The 21,266-nt window shown below is 44.4% G+C and overlaps 7 protein-coding genes across 7 annotated transcripts; 4 read left to right on the plus strand and 3 right to left on the minus strand.

The window, feature by feature from the left end:
• Window positions 1-6: 6 nt before the first annotated feature.
• Window positions 7-1,984, minus strand: L199_003129 (uncharacterized protein; the record flags this gene model as incomplete). The annotated part of the gene is made up of 8 exons (XM_064888865.1): window positions 7-221; window positions 299-322; window positions 399-559; window positions 688-882; window positions 956-1,034; window positions 1,117-1,535; window positions 1,757-1,827; window positions 1,910-1,984. 8 exons carry the CDS (start codon window positions 1,982-1,984, stop codon window positions 7-9), a joined length of 1,239 nt encoding a protein of 412 aa, XP_064744937.1.
• Window positions 1,985-3,867: 1,883 nt separating this feature from the next.
• Window positions 3,868-6,149, plus strand: L199_003130 (uncharacterized protein; the record flags this gene model as incomplete). Its single annotated transcript, XM_064888866.1, has 6 exons — window positions 3,868-3,908; window positions 3,971-4,039; window positions 4,104-4,190; window positions 4,253-4,337; window positions 4,435-5,628; window positions 5,715-6,149. 6 exons carry the CDS (start codon window positions 3,868-3,870, stop codon window positions 6,147-6,149), a joined length of 1,911 nt encoding a protein of 636 aa, XP_064744938.1.
• A 258-nt stretch (window positions 6,150-6,407) lies between these two features.
• L199_003131 (uncharacterized protein) lies at window positions 6,408-8,434 on the minus strand (the record flags this gene model as incomplete). Its single annotated transcript, XM_064888867.1, has 4 exons — window positions 6,408-6,563; window positions 6,659-7,001; window positions 7,101-7,894; window positions 8,024-8,434. The coding sequence occupies 4 exons, from the start codon at window positions 8,432-8,434 to the stop codon at window positions 6,408-6,410; spliced, it is 1,704 nt and encodes a 567-aa protein (XP_064744939.1).
• Window positions 8,435-8,905: 471 nt separating this feature from the next.
• L199_003132 (uncharacterized protein) lies at window positions 8,906-10,320 on the plus strand (the record flags this gene model as incomplete). The annotated part of the gene is made up of 6 exons (XM_064888868.1): window positions 8,906-9,019; window positions 9,092-9,121; window positions 9,189-9,383; window positions 9,722-9,938; window positions 10,023-10,167; window positions 10,266-10,320. The coding sequence occupies 6 exons, from the start codon at window positions 8,906-8,908 to the stop codon at window positions 10,318-10,320; spliced, it is 756 nt and encodes a 251-aa protein (XP_064744940.1).
• A 541-nt stretch (window positions 10,321-10,861) lies between these two features.
• On the plus strand, window positions 10,862-15,041 carry L199_003133 (uncharacterized protein; the record flags this gene model as incomplete). The annotated part of the gene is made up of 13 exons (XM_064888869.1): window positions 10,862-11,093; window positions 11,178-11,405; window positions 11,457-12,325; window positions 12,397-12,455; window positions 12,517-12,660; window positions 12,725-12,998; window positions 13,116-13,478; window positions 13,581-13,668; window positions 13,739-13,860; window positions 13,926-14,012; window positions 14,079-14,201; window positions 14,274-14,365; window positions 14,441-15,041. The coding sequence occupies 13 exons, from the start codon at window positions 10,862-10,864 to the stop codon at window positions 15,039-15,041; spliced, it is 3,282 nt and encodes a 1,093-aa protein (XP_064744941.1).
• A 406-nt stretch (window positions 15,042-15,447) lies between these two features.
• L199_003134 (uncharacterized protein) lies at window positions 15,448-17,321 on the plus strand (the record flags this gene model as incomplete). The annotated part of the gene is made up of 7 exons (XM_064888870.1): window positions 15,448-15,655; window positions 15,743-16,069; window positions 16,146-16,321; window positions 16,418-16,440; window positions 16,534-16,617; window positions 16,693-17,072; window positions 17,149-17,321. The coding sequence occupies 7 exons, from the start codon at window positions 15,448-15,450 to the stop codon at window positions 17,319-17,321; spliced, it is 1,371 nt and encodes a 456-aa protein (XP_064744942.1).
• Window positions 17,322-17,544: 223 nt separating this feature from the next.
• L199_003135 (uncharacterized protein) lies at window positions 17,545-21,135 on the minus strand (the record flags this gene model as incomplete). The annotated part of the gene is made up of 14 exons (XM_064888871.1): window positions 17,545-17,778; window positions 17,843-17,937; window positions 17,997-18,031; window positions 18,096-18,311; window positions 18,390-18,405; window positions 18,459-18,724; window positions 18,794-19,021; window positions 19,097-19,240; window positions 19,294-19,673; window positions 19,729-20,050; window positions 20,115-20,407; window positions 20,469-20,789; window positions 20,863-20,969; window positions 21,027-21,135. 14 exons carry the CDS (start codon window positions 21,133-21,135, stop codon window positions 17,545-17,547), a joined length of 2,766 nt encoding a protein of 921 aa, XP_064744943.1.
• Window positions 21,136-21,266: the final 131 nt, after the last annotated feature.

The raw sequence follows: 21,266 nt of genomic DNA on the forward strand, positions 1-21,266 counted from the left end.
TTCTATTTAATCTTCCTCCTGATCGAAATCCCTATCTACCACTACTCGTTCGACCACACGGGTCTCTTCATACCCTTGCCAACCTAACATACCAAATCCTACAAATACCAATCCAGCCCCGACGAGGGACATGAGTGTGATGGCACCGGATGAAGAAGATGGTATGGACGTTGATCCAATTAATGCCAGTGGGATGGTAAGTGATAGACCGATGGTGACGACTGTGAATGTTGTATTATATACCATACCTTGATTAGCAAATAATTTATGAAGAGCATGGAAGGCACGCTGCACTTACGCATAGGTGTAGTTTTCAGCATCGCTGCATAGCAATCAATATCATCAACTAACGTTCTTGAGGGATTGCAAACCAAGGAAGAAGGAAATGTCGTACCCACCTAAAACATATAGATAATCGCTCGAAAGGGTTATACAGAAATTGATCAAACAGATGATAACAGCTTCTTTGGAAGGTGGTAATTCGAATTTCTCCCATCCTGTATAATGTAAAATTGGGAATATCGGAATTAAAGCGATGGTGTTGAATAATCCTGCGAATCTGTTCCATCGAACAAATCAAGTGAAAATCAGCTTTTTCCTTTTGTCAGATACATATCATCCCAGCCCAGTCCAGTCCAGCTGAATATCTGGGGGACATATGTGAGAATGACCTAGACTTTTACTCACCCTAACATCAATTGCATATCTGCTCTCTCTTCATCCACCACTCTAACTTTCAACAAAATCACGTAAACCGCATAGAACGCTGCTGAGAGCAATGCGAGGAAATCACCGAATATGGGATGTGAAGGGAGAGAACCAGGTTCAGAGGATGAGGTGAGGGATGAATCGGATTGAGTTACTAGTAAGACGCCGATGAAGCTGGAAAATACAGCTTCGAATTTGAGTTATGTTCACCATATGCAAACTCCAGGGAAACAACGATGTTACTTACCTTGATATGACAGCGAAGACTTTTGTCCTGGTGAATGTCTCAACACCGCATATCCTACCTAAAGCCAAAGTGAAGAATCCTATATGAATGAAGATTATAACCTCACTTCAGTAAGCTATATCATAGAATATCGGCACACTTTGTTAGATGGCCCGACTTACCACTTGTGCTACTTAGAATAGTCACACTGGCCACACTAGTCCACGCCAAACTAGCATTAACGGCCCAATTAGCTACGAACCACACGACACTCCACCAAGCAGCTATCTCGGCGGTCTCTCTAATTGTCAATCTAGGTAACACTTCCACGGTCGTCTCGGAAATAGGTGATAAATAGTAGTCCTGCAGTCCGGTCTGCAATGTGGGCTCGGGCTCAGCTTCAAGAGACAGTCGTGCGGTCCTAGGAGAGGAGCTGATAGATCTCGTACGTGATGGTGAGCGTGAACGAGGGAGGGGTAGATACCCGTGAGAAGTAGGGGATCGTCGATGGTGGGGATCATTCGAGGTAGACGGTCGGTATTTTCGCCAGAGGGTGGGGAGAAGGTAGACCGTAAACGAGGCGGTGTTGAAGTATGTTATTCTAAGACCATGGGCCGTATAGTCAGTAATGATCTTGTAAAGGCCGTCTATTGGCGTATGGAAGTGAGGAAGGTATGAGAAAGACTGTTTCTGGATCGGTTCTTTTTCATCACCAATTTATGACCACCACCCATCTCCGTATCTCCCCTTCGCTTCTACAGCGATCCTTTTCGTTCTCTCCGTCTGTTCATCTACGTGATGTTTGAGAACTATTACACTCACAGAAAGGGTTTGTTATAACTATTTTCACCAGTCTCCAAACCCGCCGTTATGAAGTTCGATGCAGTCCATAGCTTCATTCGAAAATATCAGTCATCATCTCTACCTGCAGACAGTATGGATAGGAAAAAATGTGGAGATTCATGATGGACTTACCAGGACTACACCCAGTAACAAACTAATTCCAACCAGATATCGAGAAACATTAGCTTCTCTCAGCGCACCGGGCATCCTGGGCTTAGGTATCAGAGAAGTTGATTCCATCGAATCGATTTGGTCGTTAAACTATATTGCTAAAGTCATATACGCATACTTCTTGGTCTCAGAGCCAGGATGATCCGTCAATCCAGGAAGACGTCGTCGCTGTATCGAAATGTTGTGTTGTCGTGGATGATGATTTGTGTTATCTGTTATCTGTCATTTTTCATGTTGACGACTTAATTCGTCTTTTTTATGATCGGACCACGAGTAAACATCTACTGGAGTGGGGTCTCCACAAACAACCACCACTCCTCTTCCCTTTTCCCCTTTCAGTGGCAGACACAGATGACAAATCGAACCTTGTTCAGTCTGTGGGATGTATGCCGCAAGGATACCTACTCTACCTGACGATGCTCTGCGAACAACAAGCCAAACTTTCTAGTTGTGGCCCCTTTCTTACCCATAGATGCAAAGTTTCCTGATATCATACCTCAGAACACTGCTCAATCAGCTCATGATTTCGACCCAAAATCACTTGCAGCCCTGCACGACCCACATTCGTTTTTGCCTATCCCAATCAACATGTCATTGTGTGCCTTATAAAAAGATTATCGACGAGCCGTTGAAAGTAGAAAATTTTCATACACATCCGTTGGAGGATATACAAGGAAGTCTCGTACCCAGGTATTACGGGTTTCACACCTCTTGATGAGAAAGATAGATATCTTGCTATACTCTTGGACAATGCCGGAGTCTCACTTGGCTCTAGGTTCGTTATTTTACCTGAAGAGTGGGAGTGAGTCTATCATCTCAGTCAAAATCAAGACTGTAGAATACACATCTTGTCGACTAACTACCATTTCTACTACTCCTATATAGACCGAATGTTTACGAAGCCTACAAGCAACTTCACCTTCGTGGTGTCGAGCATCATGATGCCGATGGTAGACATATTCTGATCCAAAATGACCGAATCAGCTTGATAGATTTCTTACGATCTTATACTCCAAATGTAAACGGAAATTCTGGTGCAGAAGGACTTTTACTAGAAGCGAGAGGTGTAAGAGGAAGTGGGGTTTCGATCCTTATTCTGAATTGCATGCGTGAGTCACCTTGAACGCACCACAGCAGAAACTAATCAGTCTTGATCCAGCTTTGAAGCGTCTCCTGATTATTGGGCTGCATTGCCTATCCTGCGACATTCAAAGGTTCGGTAGATGCAGGGGTTGGACACCACCTGACAGCAGGTGGGTCAATAGGAGGTTCGGTGTTGGATATGCGGAAGATGGTTATGAGACTGAATCTGACAGGCGGTCGTAGTTTCGAATACATCTGCTTGTGAGATCAATGAGTTCTTCTATGGGTAAGCGGATCATAGTGACAATTCAGTATGAGAAGCAGGCTGTCTCAGCGCACGTGATATAGTAGTATAATAGAATAGAACTTTTAGGAATTTCATGGCTTGCTTTGTTGGTGCAGTGGTAGCATGCCTCATTTGGGATCGTATTCCGACTTATATTCGGCTTTTCTCCTTGAGGTGGTCCTCGGTTCAATCCCGGGACAAGGCCCTCTTTTTGCGTTATTTTGGTCCCCTTCACATTGGGTTATCCGCTTCTACTTTTAAATGTTCATTTTGACGTCTTTTTCAAGAGATGTGCTGAAAACGAGGTGAAGAAGGGGGAAGTGCCACTTTTGATGAGGCGGAGCTTACGCAAGTCAAAGCGTTTTTATGTTGTCTCGCGCTTCAGGGCTTTTCCAGGAAGATGACATGCGGGGTCTCCGTAAACAATAGCATGTACTCTACGAGTACCAATCTCAGCATTCTATCGATTGAAGCATCATTGAAGCTCGATGGAATCAGCTTCGTGGAGCTGTCTTGTTCAGCTGAAGTCGAGAACAGTCATCAGCGTAAGATGGGAGTCAAGGACCTGGTCCAGTGGGTGAAGAAGACTCAGTGAGCTGTCTACCCATCCGAGGCGCTTCAGCGAGACATCAGCTCACATCAGACCTCATTAGCCCAAAAGCCATCACCCATTTCCCAAATCGATGGGCATCACCCGAGTTCAAGGGGAAGAAGGTCGCAATGTAAGCGCACAAGAGCATATGTTATATCAGAAAGAAGCAGTAGCTGATGTGATCTGGTACTTAGCGATGCGACACTCATGACCAACCGGTATCATTTCGCTTCGAGAGATGGACCGTTCAAAGGGAAAGGGGAGATTATAGGTTGGTACAAGTGAGTGGTCAGTCTCACACATCGTAATGTCAAGCTGATACTGTCGGCTCGGCTTGACTCAGCTTGATATCAGAAATGAGGGCATATGGGGTGAAGCCGATTGCCATATGGGATGAAAGAGGACCGAGGGAATGGAAAGCTCCAGAGGTATGTCACCCCATACAACACGTATAAACCTCATCGAACCAACGAAATTACCTGGTGTGTCGAAGCTGCAATGGACTGACTTGAACTGATCTGGTAGGCCGTCAAACGTCTGACAGCCCGAGCAAACCATTTGGCCCGCCGGAACCATGAGCTCGATCGTGCATCTCGACTGGATCAGTTCAAGGAGGTACTCACGGAATTTCAGACAATGACGGAAGAAGAGAAAGATATAATCAGAGGTCTTTTTGTGACCACGCGCTTTGCCTTCCAAAGGCCGAAAGAGGATGAACAACCAATGGATTGGGATGAACCTAGACCATATGAGATACCTCCTACATCATCAGTCTCAGATGAATCATCAGCTCCCTCTCCACCTATTCAAGATATCCCTCCTATCGAAATGGTCCCGCCTCCTATCGCAGAAATACCTTCTTCTGCTCAAGGCATTCCTCTTCCTATCGGAGGTGTCCCTCCTTCTGTTCAAGATCAACCACCACCCAAAGACCATTCCACACCCTCACCTCCGCCTATACCACCCTTGCCGGAAGGTATCTCCTCACCAAGTAAAGCCTCTCAACTATCCTCCACACTATCGGAAGCAGACAGTCAAGTGATCGACCGAGTGGTATCAATGATCGATAGTTTGGCACCTCTGATCCAGGAATACAGAGAATCGCAGAGAAGGGGTCAGGTAGGTTCCAAACTAGATAGTGAAGATCTAGATTTGAGTTTGAATGGGGAGATAGTAGAGATGGAAGAAGACTTGAGAGAATGGATACCTTCTAAGTCATCGTCCGGTGGAGACGATGTCAAGGAAGAGAAAGTTGAAGAATTGGATTCGGTATTGGAAGAATTGTTACCGGCTAGTAATGTTGGTGAATCACCTAGACAACGGGCTTTGACAATCGAAGAAGGGGAGATCATCACTCAAATGTTGTCTAGTCCACCTTTACCTCCTTTCAAAGAATCAGCACCTGAGCGTCAGGAAGAACAGGTGTACCCTACTCCTCCTTCTACACCTGAACCTGAAGAAGAGATGAAATCCGATCCAATGACCAGGTTGGATCGGTTAATCGAACAACTACCATCGACTAGAAGTATATATGAAAGAGCGTTAGATATTCCCTCAGCAGGCGATCACGAGGATTGTAAAGAGTTACTAAAGATTATGGGTGTACCTGTACTAGAAGCGAAGATACCTTATGAAGCTGAGGGATTGGCATCTGCTTTGGCAAAGAGCGGTTTGGTAGATTATGTGGGTACCGAAGATAGTGATGTTTTGGCTTATGAGGTGAGTCAGATCACAATCTAACCGTAACATACAGTATCAAAACGGCAAAGATCTGACATCTCCCCTTTATCTTTGTTCTGAAATAGGGTCCACTACTTAAAAATCTCTCTCCAATCACTTCATCCCTCTCTCTCATATCTGGCACGAATCTCCGAACTCTCACTGGTCTTTCCCCTGCATCATACCTGGACTTTCTGATACTACTAGGGACAGACGCTTCGCCTCGTATACCCAACGTAGGTCCAGTGAATGCACTGAAATATATCAGAGCCCATGGATCGATTGAAAAGATCTTGGAGAACGAACCGAAGGTATTGACAAAGTTGGAAGATGACTCAATAGGCAGAGAGAGGTTTTTGGAATTGGTCAATAATGCTAGAAAAGTATTTACAGAGTTACCTCCTACTTTCCAGTGGGGAAATGAAGAGCTGGAAGAGAAGGAATGGGATGAAAGAGAGGTAGAAAGGTTTTTGGAAGAAAGACATGGTATACAGTTGGTAGATCGAGAATCGACTTTATAATCTTACGACTAGATCTGAATGACGAGTAATGGGTTTACTGTTGTACAAATTCATATAACAAGTATCATTCGTTGTTATCATATTATATACCTAGCATTTAGCTTATATCATACTACTCTCTACTCTGCTTTTAGTGCTTGTACCCTCACAGCAATATTATTGCTGTGTAATGTTATAGTATTCGATAATTTTCGTTTAAGTTTGAAGCTGCTGGAAACCACACGGAGAGTACGAAGGATGATCGTAGAATCGCATATCCTAATCGATTATCTTGTTATACATCACCGAAGCGTTATATCCAGCTACCATCGTCTCTTCACACTTGACCTTTCTCTTAATCAAATTTCCATAAAGATCATACGCGTTGGCCTTTTTGATATGTAATTGTAGTCGAGAATGAGGCATTGGCGATTGCTAATTAAGTCGAAGTAAGGATTATCAGTTCAAGAATCCCTCTTGATCCATTTCGTACATTGACCGTACCGACGCCGATTAGAAATCTCACTTACCGTACCAGAGCTTAACGATTCTTCCTCTTTCGGTTCCCCACTCAACGCATCGATCAAACCGGCACTAGGTACTGCAGAAGGTTTACCGCCAAGGGGAGGTAAATGTTGTGGTATAGCTGTAGATGATCTTTTACCATTCCCAATTTGATAATCCACATTTGCACCCCATGCCATCACGTCTTTACCGTATTTCCCTTCTTTAACTCCTTTCGCATCTGCCAATGACACTGTGTCAAGCGTGGCGTATACGTGGGTATTGGATGATGGTGATATAGAGAGATTGTGTATCCCGATAGGTAGGAAAGTTTGAGCTTTCTCGGAATATTCTTGAAGACCGCTTATTCTGTATATCGAACCATTAATTAGCATCAGACATGATCTCATCCCAATCAAAGACCAATACAGTCGAGAGATATGTGAGACAAAGAGAAACATCACTCACGTCTTCACCCTGACAGGCATACCAGTCGCACTAGTATACATACCCGTTCCCAACGCTCCACTAATCCCACTTCCACAACCTAATACATCAATGAAATGACCTTGTCTACCAGGGAAGAACCTCTTGATCGTAAAGAAAGTCGTCAATCCACCGGCTTTAACATCCGTACATTGTATCTTGGTTCCTGAGGGATAACATTTGGCCAAAACGACCTCAACCGGTACGGGTATAATATCTACTGATGAAGTTGATCCTAAACCAATTTGACCATTTTCATTCGCACCGAAACCCAAGACATGCCCACTATCCGTTCTGACAAAACTCGTTCTTTCGGAACTAGCTACTTGTTGGATTTTTATTCCTTTTAATGATGGTATTTCCTGTAAAGTGGTTTGGAACCGTATATCCCTCGACGAAGGGAATTCAACACCTAGGATCGTTTGGACGATCGAAGGCTGTTCGAATTCCTGCTTTGTACCAAGTTGTCTATGCGAGTTTGCCTTTTCGTTCAATGCCAATGAGAATGTACGTCCCTTGTTCGTCACTGCTAAGAGATGGTTGCGACCGACAGAAACGTCTACCCATCTCTCACCCCAACCCAGCCCCCCACCAGATGCGCTGAGTTCAACGAAGTCCACACCGGGATCCGTAGAGAATAGGTATGACCACCATGATTGGGTGGACTTGTCTTGACGATCGGATTGGAGTGATTTGGAAGATGGGATGGCGTATAGTTGACCGTGTTTGGATAGGGCGTAGAGTTTGGATGCAGCTGGCGCTAGTGATTTGAGAGACTAAATTGGTATACAGGCGAATTAGCAGTCTGATCATCATGCGAACTGAATGCGAGCATTCTTGACTCAAGAAACGGCGACCTATTGATCTATAACTGAAGCTCGAGAGAAGCTCGAGATCTCACTCACTTTTCCTTTTAGCGATCTACCCAATTCACCAGACTCGTCGTACCCCTTTCCCCACATCCACAGATCCCCCCTTGCATCCACACACGCCCCGTACTCTTCAGCCAGTACTAGATCTCTGAGAGGCGTCGCACCGAGCTGTGTCAGAGGCACTGGTTTCTTCACATTTGCCACCTGATTATCCGGGAACAGAGTCAAGTTCTTGTTACTTCCCCATCCATATGTTGAGAATGGTGGAGGTACAGCTGAGATCGATTTCTGCTTTTCGATTATTGGAGATGATAGAGGATCGACTGCTTCTGCTAGTAAAGGTGAATAGTGGGTGTGAACGGTGTAGAGCGTGAACGATAGGGCGGATGCGGTGAGGAGTGGGAATGATCGAGACGTGAGACGGCGGAAGGTGGAGGATGACATGGTGAGATGATGATGATATGCACTGAAAGGTGGTTCCAACGCCAGGGAATGTATGGGCGGATGTCTGTCTCCTGTTGTGGCCAGTGGTGATCTGCTGCCTAGCTGCTTATCTGATTATCGATGAGGATGATATGTATCAAATCATCTGGGAATTGTACTGATCCGATGTCGATGGTCGACTCTCTCCCGACTTTTTGCCGTTATACCTGTGGGACTCCATAGGCCACAGGGATGCGGCGGCCACCGATTATTTGTGTTTGTTTTCGGATAAAATGGAATAAAATGGTACTGCAGATATTAAACGTCCAATTATATAGGTCGTATTGACGATACTGCTAGGCTCATGGACCTCATGGACGATACTCATCGTGAACATCGTACAAAGGTCATCCAGATACAAACTTATACGGTGAACCATATACTCGCATCAGTCCCATCATTCATCTGCATCCATTCATAGTCTCATCCACCATGTCATTGCCATTCGCCAGATCAGCCATCGCATCCACCCGAGCAGTCGTCTCTAGAACAGGTCGAAGGGGGTTTACTTCTTCCAGCTCAAGAAGGTCAGAATCACTATTCGTGGTGAGTCTTGATCATCTCTTCTAGCTTGGACATGTTGACGATATTGATGACTATTACAACGCGATACTACAGCACCGAGATACAGATTACAACAACCCATCTGTACGTCACCTTCTCTCCTTTTGCATATCTTAATTTATGAAAGGCTAATCGATAAGGATCATTGTAGATAAAATTCGAATTCACACCTGAAAACCTGAAAACAGCCAACGAGATCATCGCTCGATACCCACCTCAGTACAAGAAGGGAGCATGTATGCCATTATTGGATTTGGGTCAGAGACAAAATAAGGGATGGACAAGTATCAGCGTGATGAATGAGGTGGCTAGGTTGTTGGATATGCCTAAGATGAGGGTTTACGAGGTGAGTCATCTGTTTTGATCCGATCTGGGGTCCTGTGAGCTAGCTGTGGGAAATTCGCGAGGTCTACGGAAAGGAAACATTGAGTCAATGGTAGGAAGGACGAACAGTGCATTCTACATTATGATACGGGGAGTTAGAAGCGTTGGTGTGCATAAGGGGTTCAAAGTGATTGGAAGTAGAATGCGGATCTGAATATGAGGTTGTCATGGGGTGCAGCCAGAAGCAATTCAGAGTGGTGCATATCTAGGAGGAGATTGGATACTGCTTGTACTCGGAAGCTACAAAGAAATGATCTCACATATATCGATCAAAGGTACTAATTATCTCCAACTCACCAGGTCGCAACTTTCTACACCATGTACAACCGTGAACCCGTCGCTCCCAACTTCGTTCAACTCTGTACTACAACTCCATGTCAATTAGGAGGATGTGGATCAACCAAGATTCTGGAAACTATCGAATCTCATCTCGGTATTCACCCCGGTCAAACTACAAAAGACGGGAAATTCACTTTGATCGAAGTTGAATGTTTGGGTGCTTGTTCCAACGCCCCAAGTGAGTTATCACTTACCATCTACAGTGACGGTCAAAGGACAGACGAAGTCATCGAGACTGACTGTCTAATTTTGATGATCGTAGTGATGCAAATCGGCGATGAATTCTATGAGGATCTCACACCTGAAACAACCATCAAGATCCTCGATACTTTGGCAAAAGGTGAAAAACCAAAACCTGGTCCTCAATCAAATAGACAAACTTCCGAGAACTCTGCTGGTTTAACTTCGTGAGTCTTCGTTTTTTGTAAACTTACCAATACCCCTTGCGGATTGGTTACCGCCGAATGTCTGATCAACAAGTTGATGATGTTTGATGATAATCCAGCCTCACAACGAAACCTTACGGTCCAGGAGAGTTCTGTTTACCTGAATTTCAATAATCATGAGATATGTATTCTAGAGATTGGTATAGAGCTGTGAAATTTGGCATGCATGATATACCGGTATTACGGGCTGCATTGCTCATATCGTCCGTCGATGGGTCGTCACAGCCGAGATCAGTTTTAGACATTCACAACCGCTATGCTTCGGTAGTTCAGGTTTTCATTGATGTTTTTCATTGCTGCATGCACGCATCATGCTGCACTTCATGTACAGATAGATAGCTAAGTGAGGAGCATGGCATCGACTGAATGCAAAAGTCCAAAGGTAAATGCCTATTGGGTATTACACGTGGTTGACTCGTGGTCCGGCTCATCGATCACCTCGTTGACATTGACATGACAGGTTCACCCACCACCAGCTCACTGCGCGTAGTCGTAGTTGAAGAGATGTCACGGGCAACATCTTATTTTGACATTGACGAACTTACTACACAATCACTAAGAGCTGTATGCGATCTTACCACAGTGTCCTTCGGGACTGATTCCGCTACCAACGCACCATTGAAAAAGGCCGTTCACTTCCCGATCCACCGCCAAGATGTCTCAACCTCCCACATCCGTTCCTACGCCTACTCCATCTTCACCTCCCCCACCGTCCGAGTCGTTCCTCTCCGACCTAGATGGCACTGCACCTTCCATACTCGATACGTCATTCGGTGAACCATCCTATGATATAGGTAAAGTAGATGGAGGAGCTTTGAATCTTGTCAGTTGGAAGTTAGATGTCAATGCCAGGAGCGAAGATGGAGTTGAGAAGAGGGGATTCAATGGTTGGTCATAAACCTTGTCTTGGCTGCTGGTGGTCATGAGGAGAAATCCAAGTCTAACTGACGTTTTTGATCGTCATTACTTAGCGATCTCAACGGTTCTCAACCACCCAACCAAGAAAGCCAACCCTCTACGGTCAACTCGTAAACCTTTACCACCCTTACCATTCACCCCTCCAATCCTGCAGAAACCTCCTCCCCCTTCACACTACGATCCATACCTGCAATCTATCACACCTCTATACGACGCTTTCATCGCTTCTCAATCATCCGCATCATCATCAGATCCAGATAGGATCAAATCACCTCCATTGGGTGAATTTGATCCAACATCAAGTAACCCTAATGACCTCAACGTACCTACAGGTGATCTACCTTCTTTGGACGGTATACCGTCAATGTTCTTTGATCCACAATTCAACCTTTCAAATCCTTCAACATGGTCTGACCTAATATTATCTTCCTCGACCTCCTCTTCTTCTTCAAATATCAACTTAAGCTTGGGAGATAGCTTACCGGACAATGTCAACGAGGGATTACAGGATACCTTATCGACATACTTGGACATCCTAGAACGTCATCTGATACTCGAGATATCTAGAAAATCAAATTCGTTCTTCTCTGCTTTAACCAATTTACAAGATCTAAATTCCGAATCCAACTCGTGTCTTGAAAATATCAAACAGTTGCAGGATTCTCTGAAGGATATAAATGAGAAGCAGGCGCAGAAGGGTTTGAAGGTCATTGAGAAACAGGACGATTTACATAATTTGAAGATCATAGATAAGAACCTAGGGTATATAAATGAATTGAATGAGGAAGTGGGGGTGTTAAGGAGATTGGTTGATGAAGAGGATTGGTCAGGAAGTTTAAGTTATTTGGAAGATATTGTTAAATGGTGGAATAGATTCAACCTACCCTCCTCCAAATCTCGAGATCAAGAAGAACAGAAAGAGAAGGAGATACTACCTTTATCAACTTTACCTGCCTTGTCGACCCTGCCAACAACGATAAATGACTTGACGAATAGAATAGCGACTCAGTTGGAAAACGCCCTGTCGGCTTATCTTCTGTCGATACTCTCCAAAGAGAATGAAGAAGGATTGGTCAAATCGGTATTTGGAACTACTGTCGAACCTATATTGACGGGACTGGTGAGATGTGGCAAAGTGGATCTGGTAGATAACGTATGGAGAGATGCGGTGACTGTCAGTATAAGAGAGGGGTCGAGGAATGTAAGTGCAGTCTAGCGAAAGGGTGATATCAAAGCGCGTCGGGAGTAAGTATTGACGCTGTCTTATTATAGCATCTACCAGTAGGACAGCAGGAGGAAGAGGATAGCGATAAACCACCTGAAGCTAGAGGGTGAGCTGATTCCATGTCGTCCTCGATAGACAATACAGCTGATATATGACACAATTTGCAGAGCGAGTCTGGCACAATCGCTACAAGCGATGGATCACTCTTCCTTCCTCCTTCTCTCAACGCAGATGTACGGATCTTTGATATCTAGGATAAAGCTTTCGCAGGAAGTTGGCGGAGAGATCAAAAGGATACTGGAATCTATCATGTGGGGCATTTCTTCGCTTATCATCTTGAAGTGATCTTGAGCTGACCCTCGACAATGTGAACAGTTCATTACCTAAATTATCAGTATCGCAATCCCCTTCATCTTCTACGTCACCCGCTGAACCTAATATACCCGACTTGAATGATGCGATAGTATCAGGATGTGAACTTGCCCATACTCGTGCATCCAAGATCCTAGCTGTGAGAGCCGAACAACACGCTTCATTGGGATTGGAAGAGTTCGTGGAGATCTTCAAGGAGAATTGGAAGTTTATACTTAATACCGAGAAGATCGCTGGGAAGATGATCGTTGGTTTGAGGGGTGTCACAGCTTCTCAGGTGAGTATCTCATTGCATTCTCCCATCACCCTTGTGATCTAAGCCCATTTGATCCCTATACCCGGCGATTGTGATTGGGCTATATTAAAGTTTATATTCCTTTGTTCACCTTCATAGGCCCGATCATTCCTCGTTACATACCATTCCATCCGACTTACCAAATCCGCCAAGTTGGTTGAAGAAGAACAATGGACCCAGATCGATGTGTTAGCCAATGTCCAGCATGTCGTCAATCTCCTTATTCAATCGGCTGTGTCTGATCCTCAGGAATGTACCATCCCTCCTCCATCGCAGCCCGCAGAAAATGGAGGAGCGAGTGAAGTATCGACGAAGAAACAGATCGATATTGAAGATAAGAGTTATTTCGTCGTTAAAGCTACCTCGGAAAGTTTGGTATTGCTAGGGGATTACTTGAAGATCGTTATCAATCTGGAATTGGTGGTTACCGATGTCATGTCTAGGATCATTGAATTCTTAAAGGTGTGTACAAAACCCGCTGCGAATATCGCCGACCATATAATTAAACCTCATGGATATGATGTACATTCAGAGAGATGGTTGCTAATCGCATCAATGTATTAGTCTTTCAACTCCCGTACTTGTCAGGTTGTCTTAGGTGCTGGTGCGATGAGATCTGCGGGATTGAAGAACATCACAGCCAAACATTTAGGTACGTCGGACACGATCAGTTGACAAGACCAATGATGAGAGAACCAGCTGAAATGATATATCCATACTAGCACTCGCCTCTCAGTCGCTATCCATTATAATATCCCTTATACCTTACATACGCGAATTTGTCAGAAGACATCTGAGTCCTAAACAGGCGGTCATGCTGACCGAGTTTGATAAGCTCAAAAGAGTAAGCTAATGCATTAGACATCGAGATGTGTGCATCAGCTAACCTAATTGAATTGCATTGCGTAGGATTATCAAGAACATCAAAATGAAATTCACGCTAAATTGGTGGCTATCATGTCTGATCGATTGGCCGTACATGTCGGATCCTTACGAGTAAGCTGCCTAACGATATGTGTACTTGCATCGATTCGCAAGCTTACTGTTGATCACCTGCTTCAGGAAATCGATTGGGAAGCTACACCCTCCAAAGATGGTCCAAGACCTTACGCAGAAATGTTAGTGAAAGAGACAGCGACGTTGCATAAGGTGTTGTCGAAGTATCTTGCTGCGACTACAGTAGATGTGAGCTCTTTTTTCCACCCTTTGATAGATTCATCGGAGAGACAGGTCGCTGATGTACGTCTACATGTCTAGGCCGTAATGTCAGAAGTGATAAGTGCCATCGTACATCGTCTAAGTGAAGAGTACGATAAAATCGAGTTCAAGAGTGAAGAAGCTAAGAAGAGGTGAGTGTATCTTCCATTCTCGCCTATTTTTGTTGTAGTTGACTGATCGATTTGTGTGTGCTATGGGAACATCAGGATGTTACAAGACGTAGCGTTGATTTCGATCCGCCTAACACCATTATCTGAATCAGGCAAAGAAGTTAGCAAGTTGGAGAATCTGGTTAAGGAGAAACCCACCCCGCGGAAACCTATTGGACAGGCTATGAGTGGGTTCCTGAGAAGGAACGGATCTCAGAAAGGTCCATCGTCTGTTGGTGAGGGAGTGGAAGATGAGAAAGATCAGGATGGAGCGGATGATGAAGTGGATGAGGATGGTGCAGGTCTGACTGGATCTGCTGAAAATATAGAAAAGGAGAGCGAGACGAAATCAGATGAGGTGGAAGTCAATGGGGGTGCAGACGTCGTTGGTGAAAAGAAGGAAAATGCGATTGTTGAGGGAACCGTTCCAGCGGAAGAAACGATGGAACCCCCTGGCGATCAACTCGAGTCTAATGCACCGACAGAGGATGTTTCGGAAGTACCGCCACTACCGGAAAAAGGAGAAGAGAACACAGAAGAAGCTCCAGCGATACCTGCCAAAGAAACGCTTTCGCCTGAATTGCCCGTGAAAGATAACGAAGGATCAGAATTGCCCACACCCGCACCGACATCCCCACCACCGCCACCTGGTAAATGAACATTGTAAATAGACTAAAGAGAGACACAATATGTATCATAACGTATGAGTAGAATAACGCATAATGCATTCATCATGATGTCTTTGGATATACTCAAATTCAAGAAGCGCTTGTTTGGTTCGGGGTAGGCCGGCCAGATCCGAAGTTCACTCGGGCGGAAAAGATCTCGACTTTTTTCGTCATGAGATGTGATCTCTTTCTTGAGCATTTTGATCTTTTATACAGTTTGTGATATATATATCCATGACTGCAAGGTATAGGATCTTTTCATTGTTACATACACTCTACCAGCTTCAATGACGGGCATGGACGAATCTATATGAAAAACCGAAAGCTCGATCGATAATAGCCTGTCTATAATATCCGCCAAGCCTTCTTCTTCATGTCTCTTTCGATAGCTTCAACATGAATAACCAGGGTCCACCTTTACTTCTACCACTTACGGCGGGGGAAGACGACCCGGCCGATCATCAGAATGAAGTAAAGGGGAAGAAGAAGTGGTATCACCCTTACAGTATTCTAGGATTTCTGTTGGATAATTGGTTTCTCATCGGGATAGGAGTATCGATAGTATTAGCTTGGAGGTTCCCAAACGTAGCTGCAGATGGAGGAGGTGAGTAATCAGGCTACCATGAAAATAAATTCCGCCAGTCGGATGCGGATGCTGACATACATATATAATCCTATGTGATTCGATCAGTTATCCGCTCCGAGTACTCGATCAAATACGGTGCCATCGCCCTTATATTCCTCATCACTGGTCTAACCCTCTCTACCAAATCTCTATATGTCCAATTGCGTAATTGGAAATTACACCTGTTCACTCAATTGTTCAGCTTCCTATTTTTCCCCGCTGTCGTCTTTGCTATTGTGAATATAGTCAATGCCTCACATGGGAATATAGATAAATATGTGTTGGCTGGATTGGTAGTTATGGGAGTTATGCCTACGACGGTTGCTTCGAATATCACTATGACGAGAGCGGCTGGAGGTAGTACGGAGAGCGCAACAATCGAAGTTTGTATTGGTATGTTCAACGTCTTTCTCTTATCCCAACTTCCAATAAAATATCACTGTGCTAATACGAATACAAACACCGGCAGGAAACTTACTCGGTACATTCATCACGCCTTTACTATGTTCTCTGTTCTTCTCTTCGGATACTTGGTCTTTCGGTAAACCCATTGCCAAGGATGGAGGGGGATCAACAGCGGATGGGTTGAAGGAGATTTACAGGCAGCTGGCGAAACAGATAGGTCTGGCTATATTCGTTCCACTCGTGAGTCTGACAGTGACAGCAAACAATCAAACGGGTTGACAGAATGAACTCAATACGTACGTGATCTCTGAGCTGATCAGAAGTTGTCGGTAATAGTTCGTTGGACAGATCATCCAGAAGTCAGTTGGGTCATGACCATCCAACATAGAGGTGTACAATCTCAAACTATCAGACATGATTGAATGCTGATAACTTGCTGTGGTAACAAATAGCATATTTCCAAAACAGACTAAATGGGTATCAACCAAATTCAAATTAGCCAAAATATCAACTTTTTTCCTCCTCTTACTCATATGGTGAGTCAAAATGCCTAATATCTATTAACATCATCTTGTGGAGTAACAGTAAAACTGTACCTACAACATTTGCAGGTCCGTATTCTCTACTCAATTCAGAGCCCAAGCATTCGAAGCAGTATCAACATCAACTATAATATTCCTTGTATTTCTGAATTTGGGATTATACGGAGTATTCACTTTACTTTGCGTTTTCCTCACTCGATTACCTTTCTCTCGCCCATCTTCACCATCGAACATACATGTCAATACCGGAATATCCTCTAAGCGGAATTTCTGGAGAAGGCTTGTGAATATACAATCATTCAGGTTCAACAAAAGAGAGTCTACTGCGATATGCTTTTGTGCAGTGGCCAAAGGGATGGTAGTGGGTGCTCCCACGTTAAGTATCTTGTACGGTGGATTTCCAGAACAGCAGAAAGCTATCTTATCGATTCCTCTGGTTTTATATCAAGGTGAGTGAAGAATTTACTTTTACCCTTAGTAGCAGGGTATAGACACCATGCTGAATGGTGTATCACATCGCTATAGGTCAACAAGTCGCTGTAGCTCAGATATTGGTGTATTTCTTCAAGAAATGGAACGAGAAGTCTGATACATATTTCGATGACGATGCTCCTTCTTTAGAGGTGAAGGATTCCCCTCGGAATTCCAACACCCTTCAGGAGAACCGTATAGCGGACGAACAGCAGGAGAAAGCATGAATGCATAACTTGTATTCTGATAGTTCAAGGTTTGGAAATGAACTGGAAAGGAAGTTGCGATCTGGATGATGGATGTAGATGATATTATAGATTATATAGATCCTTCATGGTTGTTGTATGTAACATACCGATTTGAACTGACCATATTGGAGGTCATATATACGAGATTATACAGATCGAAATAGTAAGGATATTAAACTGTTCAATACTCGCATGAATGTTTTTACGGATGTTCCATTTTGAACTTCTCGAAGACATTCTCTGTCGGTCTACCAGCTTCAATCCACCAAGGCAAGATAATCTCCTTCACCAAAGCCATATAATTCGCTTGGACTGACTCGAAGCAGACACCATTTCCTGTCTGTCTATCTTGATCCAAAGGTGTACCGGCCAATCGATGCCAGTCCGGCCAGCCCATCGCTCGCTTCCGCTCGGCTATCGTGAATTTACGATCTTGCTGAATACGAAGACAAATCGGATCAGTCAGGCGACAAGGAGCAGAGATGAAATGTTACACTCACGGAGGGATGGATCACAGCTGTACCCTTCTGACCGGGCGACGAGTTGGTGAGTAAAGTTGAAAAGCCTTCAGAATAGAGAGCTCGTCTGTCACAACCTGAAACACGCATTAGTTTTGACTGCATTTTGCGGTATTTTGGTAACAAGCACACCTACCTTGAGATTTCGGATCTCTTGCAGAAGTAAATATGCTAAAAGGCGATCTTCTTGTCAGTGATGCATTTCATCGATTATCAACGGTCATTGAGCGCTTACATCTTTTTGGCGCCATCAGTCACATACGACGTGTAATGGTCGTTCAATGATGTAGCATCTCCCCTCTTTTCTGTCTGATAATCATTCAAAGCAGTTGAAGAATACCGAATCCGGTGAGCGAATCCGACTTTGGTGTCATTTCCCTGCTGATTATTCCTTCCGCCGTCGAACGCCGGGATCTGGGGACGACGAGGTATCCTCGAGATACCTGGTGGGCTAACAAGCAAGCCTGTTTCAGCTGTGTTATCGCGCACTTACAATGTGAACGGGTAAAGCTGTGATGAAGACACTCACGGTAAGTACTCGAAAGCTGCAAGTGGAAATTCAGCGAACGATATTAATGTGGAGAATACATAGCCTCACCAGGAAATTCGGACACAGCATCCTTGATAGTGACAGCAAGGTGAAGTCCAGTACCAGGTGTAGCTCGTGAACCAAGATAGAAAGGCTTGAGAGATCCAGCTTTGTCAGTCTTGAACACGGTAGCTGTCGGTTTCGGATTAGCGTGAGTGGGAGCCGGGAAATCAGGTAATGGTAATCCGACTCTGACACCTAGAATGAAGGTCCGTAATCGGTTTTGAGGAGTACCGTAACTTCTGGAATCGATGATACCCAAGCGACATGCGTATCTGCAAAATCATATATCACCCGGTCAGTCACGAGGCTCAATCTTAGTACATATTCTGCAACACACCTACCCATTTTGAGACAACTCTTTCATTGCCGCTCTTCCGTAGTTATCTTCCCCCGGGACACCAGCATTGCCACTCTTATCATCTTTGAACGCAGAGACATTCTCGATGATGACCACATAAGGTCGTAGACGGAAGACCTCTGCCAACATCACCCATAGCTCATCGTTTCTTGGGTCTGGGATTTTACCAGCCGAAGGATTGTTGGCATGATTGACCCTTGAGTGTCCTTGACTGGTAATGACAGAACAGAAGAGGAAGAGGCATATCAGCTACTATTTTCGTTATAAGTCAGTGGTTTTGGCGTACCAAGGGGGTCCACCAGTCATCAGAAAGACCGTGCCTGGCGAGGGAAAAGCTTTCGGGTTGTTTGTTGGCGAGTCATGACTTGTCGTATAGTGGTATATATCACTGACCTTACCGTAATGTACACTCAGTTGGGGAGCTTCTCGTCTATGAGCCATATCAGCAGATGGCATATCTCATCAATAGGGAGAACGACCTACTTTAGATGATGCAATGTTTGGCAAGCGACTTTATCTGTATCTGTGGCAGACACCCATTCGAAAATATTCAGCCCTGGTAAAATGAAGCCACCCGCTCCGGAGTAGTAATCCGCTGCTGAGAATCGACAAGCTCTGAGGCAGTCTTCCAGGTCTTGACGTTGTTGCTTCGCGGATTCGAGACATGTTGAGCAAACTCGAAGGGGCTTCTGGAGAGCGGTGATCGTGTTGGCGTTGTTACAATCTGTGATTCTCTCGGAACACCAGAATGAGATATCCCGCTTGACATGTTCTGCATCTTCTTCGCTGAGGAATACGTATACTTTTACCATTATCAATTTGACCGGATGGTTGTCGTACTCGTCAGTGACAACCAAACGTTGCTATAATATTCCTGATCAGCCTAGCACAGATTCTGGAACATACATTGAGGCTCACATTTGAGACAAAGCCATCGTAATTATCCCCTACAACTTCGCTGAACCTCTCCAGTCTCCTCATTCTCACTATCAGCCCGCCATTGTCCTTTATCCAATCATGTACTTGACCAATGAGGAAGGGACGACCTCGAACTTTAGTATCGATAGCGATAAAGTCGTTGAGATGGTATTCATCATCACCGAGATGTAAAGTATCATTTATAAGGCGTGGATCATCGAAGTTGTGCTTCTGGTGTCGAGATGCACAGGAATCGCAACGATCGAATCGATCTTGAAACATTGGTTCGCGTATGGTTGACAAGGAAGGTTGGTCTACAAATCTACGACCAGAAGCAACAAGCGTTACCATGATATTGAACCTGATCACAAGTCAAGCATACTCACTGACAAAAGTATTTGGAGTTGCCCCTTCTCTTTCCCTTGATCCCTCCAGTCAGCTCGAAATCGAGTTTCTTTCCTTTCAGTATCTGCTTGATGGGGATATCCTGACATTGAGCATTTCTCAAGTATAGCTCACCTGCCCGACTGCCGCTGACATTCGAGTTCGGAGATTTCAAATAATGAACGTGGGCAAAATGTTTATCTTTGATAGATACATCGTCGAACTTGAGGGCGAAAATGGATCGGATGAGGGCGTACAGAGGAGGATGATGAGGTAGCACGATAGCGTTGTCCACCTATTACCGTGCATCAGCTAGTCAGCAGTACCTTTATCATCCTCGTTCAGTGGATACTCACACTGAACTCGACATTATCGTGGTGAATCAAACCTTTCCTATAGATCTTGGTACATTTCTCTTCAAATCCGTCCACACCGTATATACTTTGCTTTTCAGCATGTATGGGTTTAGCATCCTTAGCCCATGTCAAGTGGTATTTGGTATTTGGTTGGGGTGTAGTAGCAGTTTGAGTCTGAGAATGGTGATGATGGTGCTTGTGCTTGGAAGGGGAGGTTGAAGGTTGATTTGGATTACGAGGTTTATGCCTCTTAAAAGGTGTAGTCCCAAACGAAGAACTGAGGGTAGCCTTCTGTTTCTCATCCGAGCCAACATTATCTACCTATTGATTCATTGATTAAGCTGATCAGCTTATCGCTCTCTGGTGACGAGCTGATGAGATGATGTTGACGTACTTGAACAGACAATTCTCTCAATTGGCTCCTTATCTCTTCTTCATCATCATCGTCAGACGATATCACCTCAATCGCACTCTCCCTCTTCCGTTTCTTATGATTCTCGTCTATGGTTTGGATATATCAGCACATGTCATCGAGCAAATCAAACGAAATCGACTCACCTTCTGATCTTAGAGTCGAGCTGGAAGTCGAAGTTGACCTGGAGGTCATGTCAATTAACTCGACATCGGAATCCGAATCATCGATTTCTATTATATAGCGGGATGACATGTTGTGGCTGGATGACTAGGGGTTTATGAAGTTTAGGATATTTAGAAGGACCAAGTAAGAATAAGAGTGGATGGATATGTGAGCGAGAGTGTCAAGTTTGTCAGTGACGTTGATTCACAGTTATATACTTG

This window comes from Kwoniella botswanensis, chromosome 1 (genome assembly GCF_036426115.1).
Source record: "Kwoniella botswanensis chromosome 1, complete sequence".
Taxonomy (NCBI): Eukaryota; Fungi; Basidiomycota; class Tremellomycetes; order Tremellales; family Cryptococcaceae; genus Kwoniella; species Kwoniella botswanensis.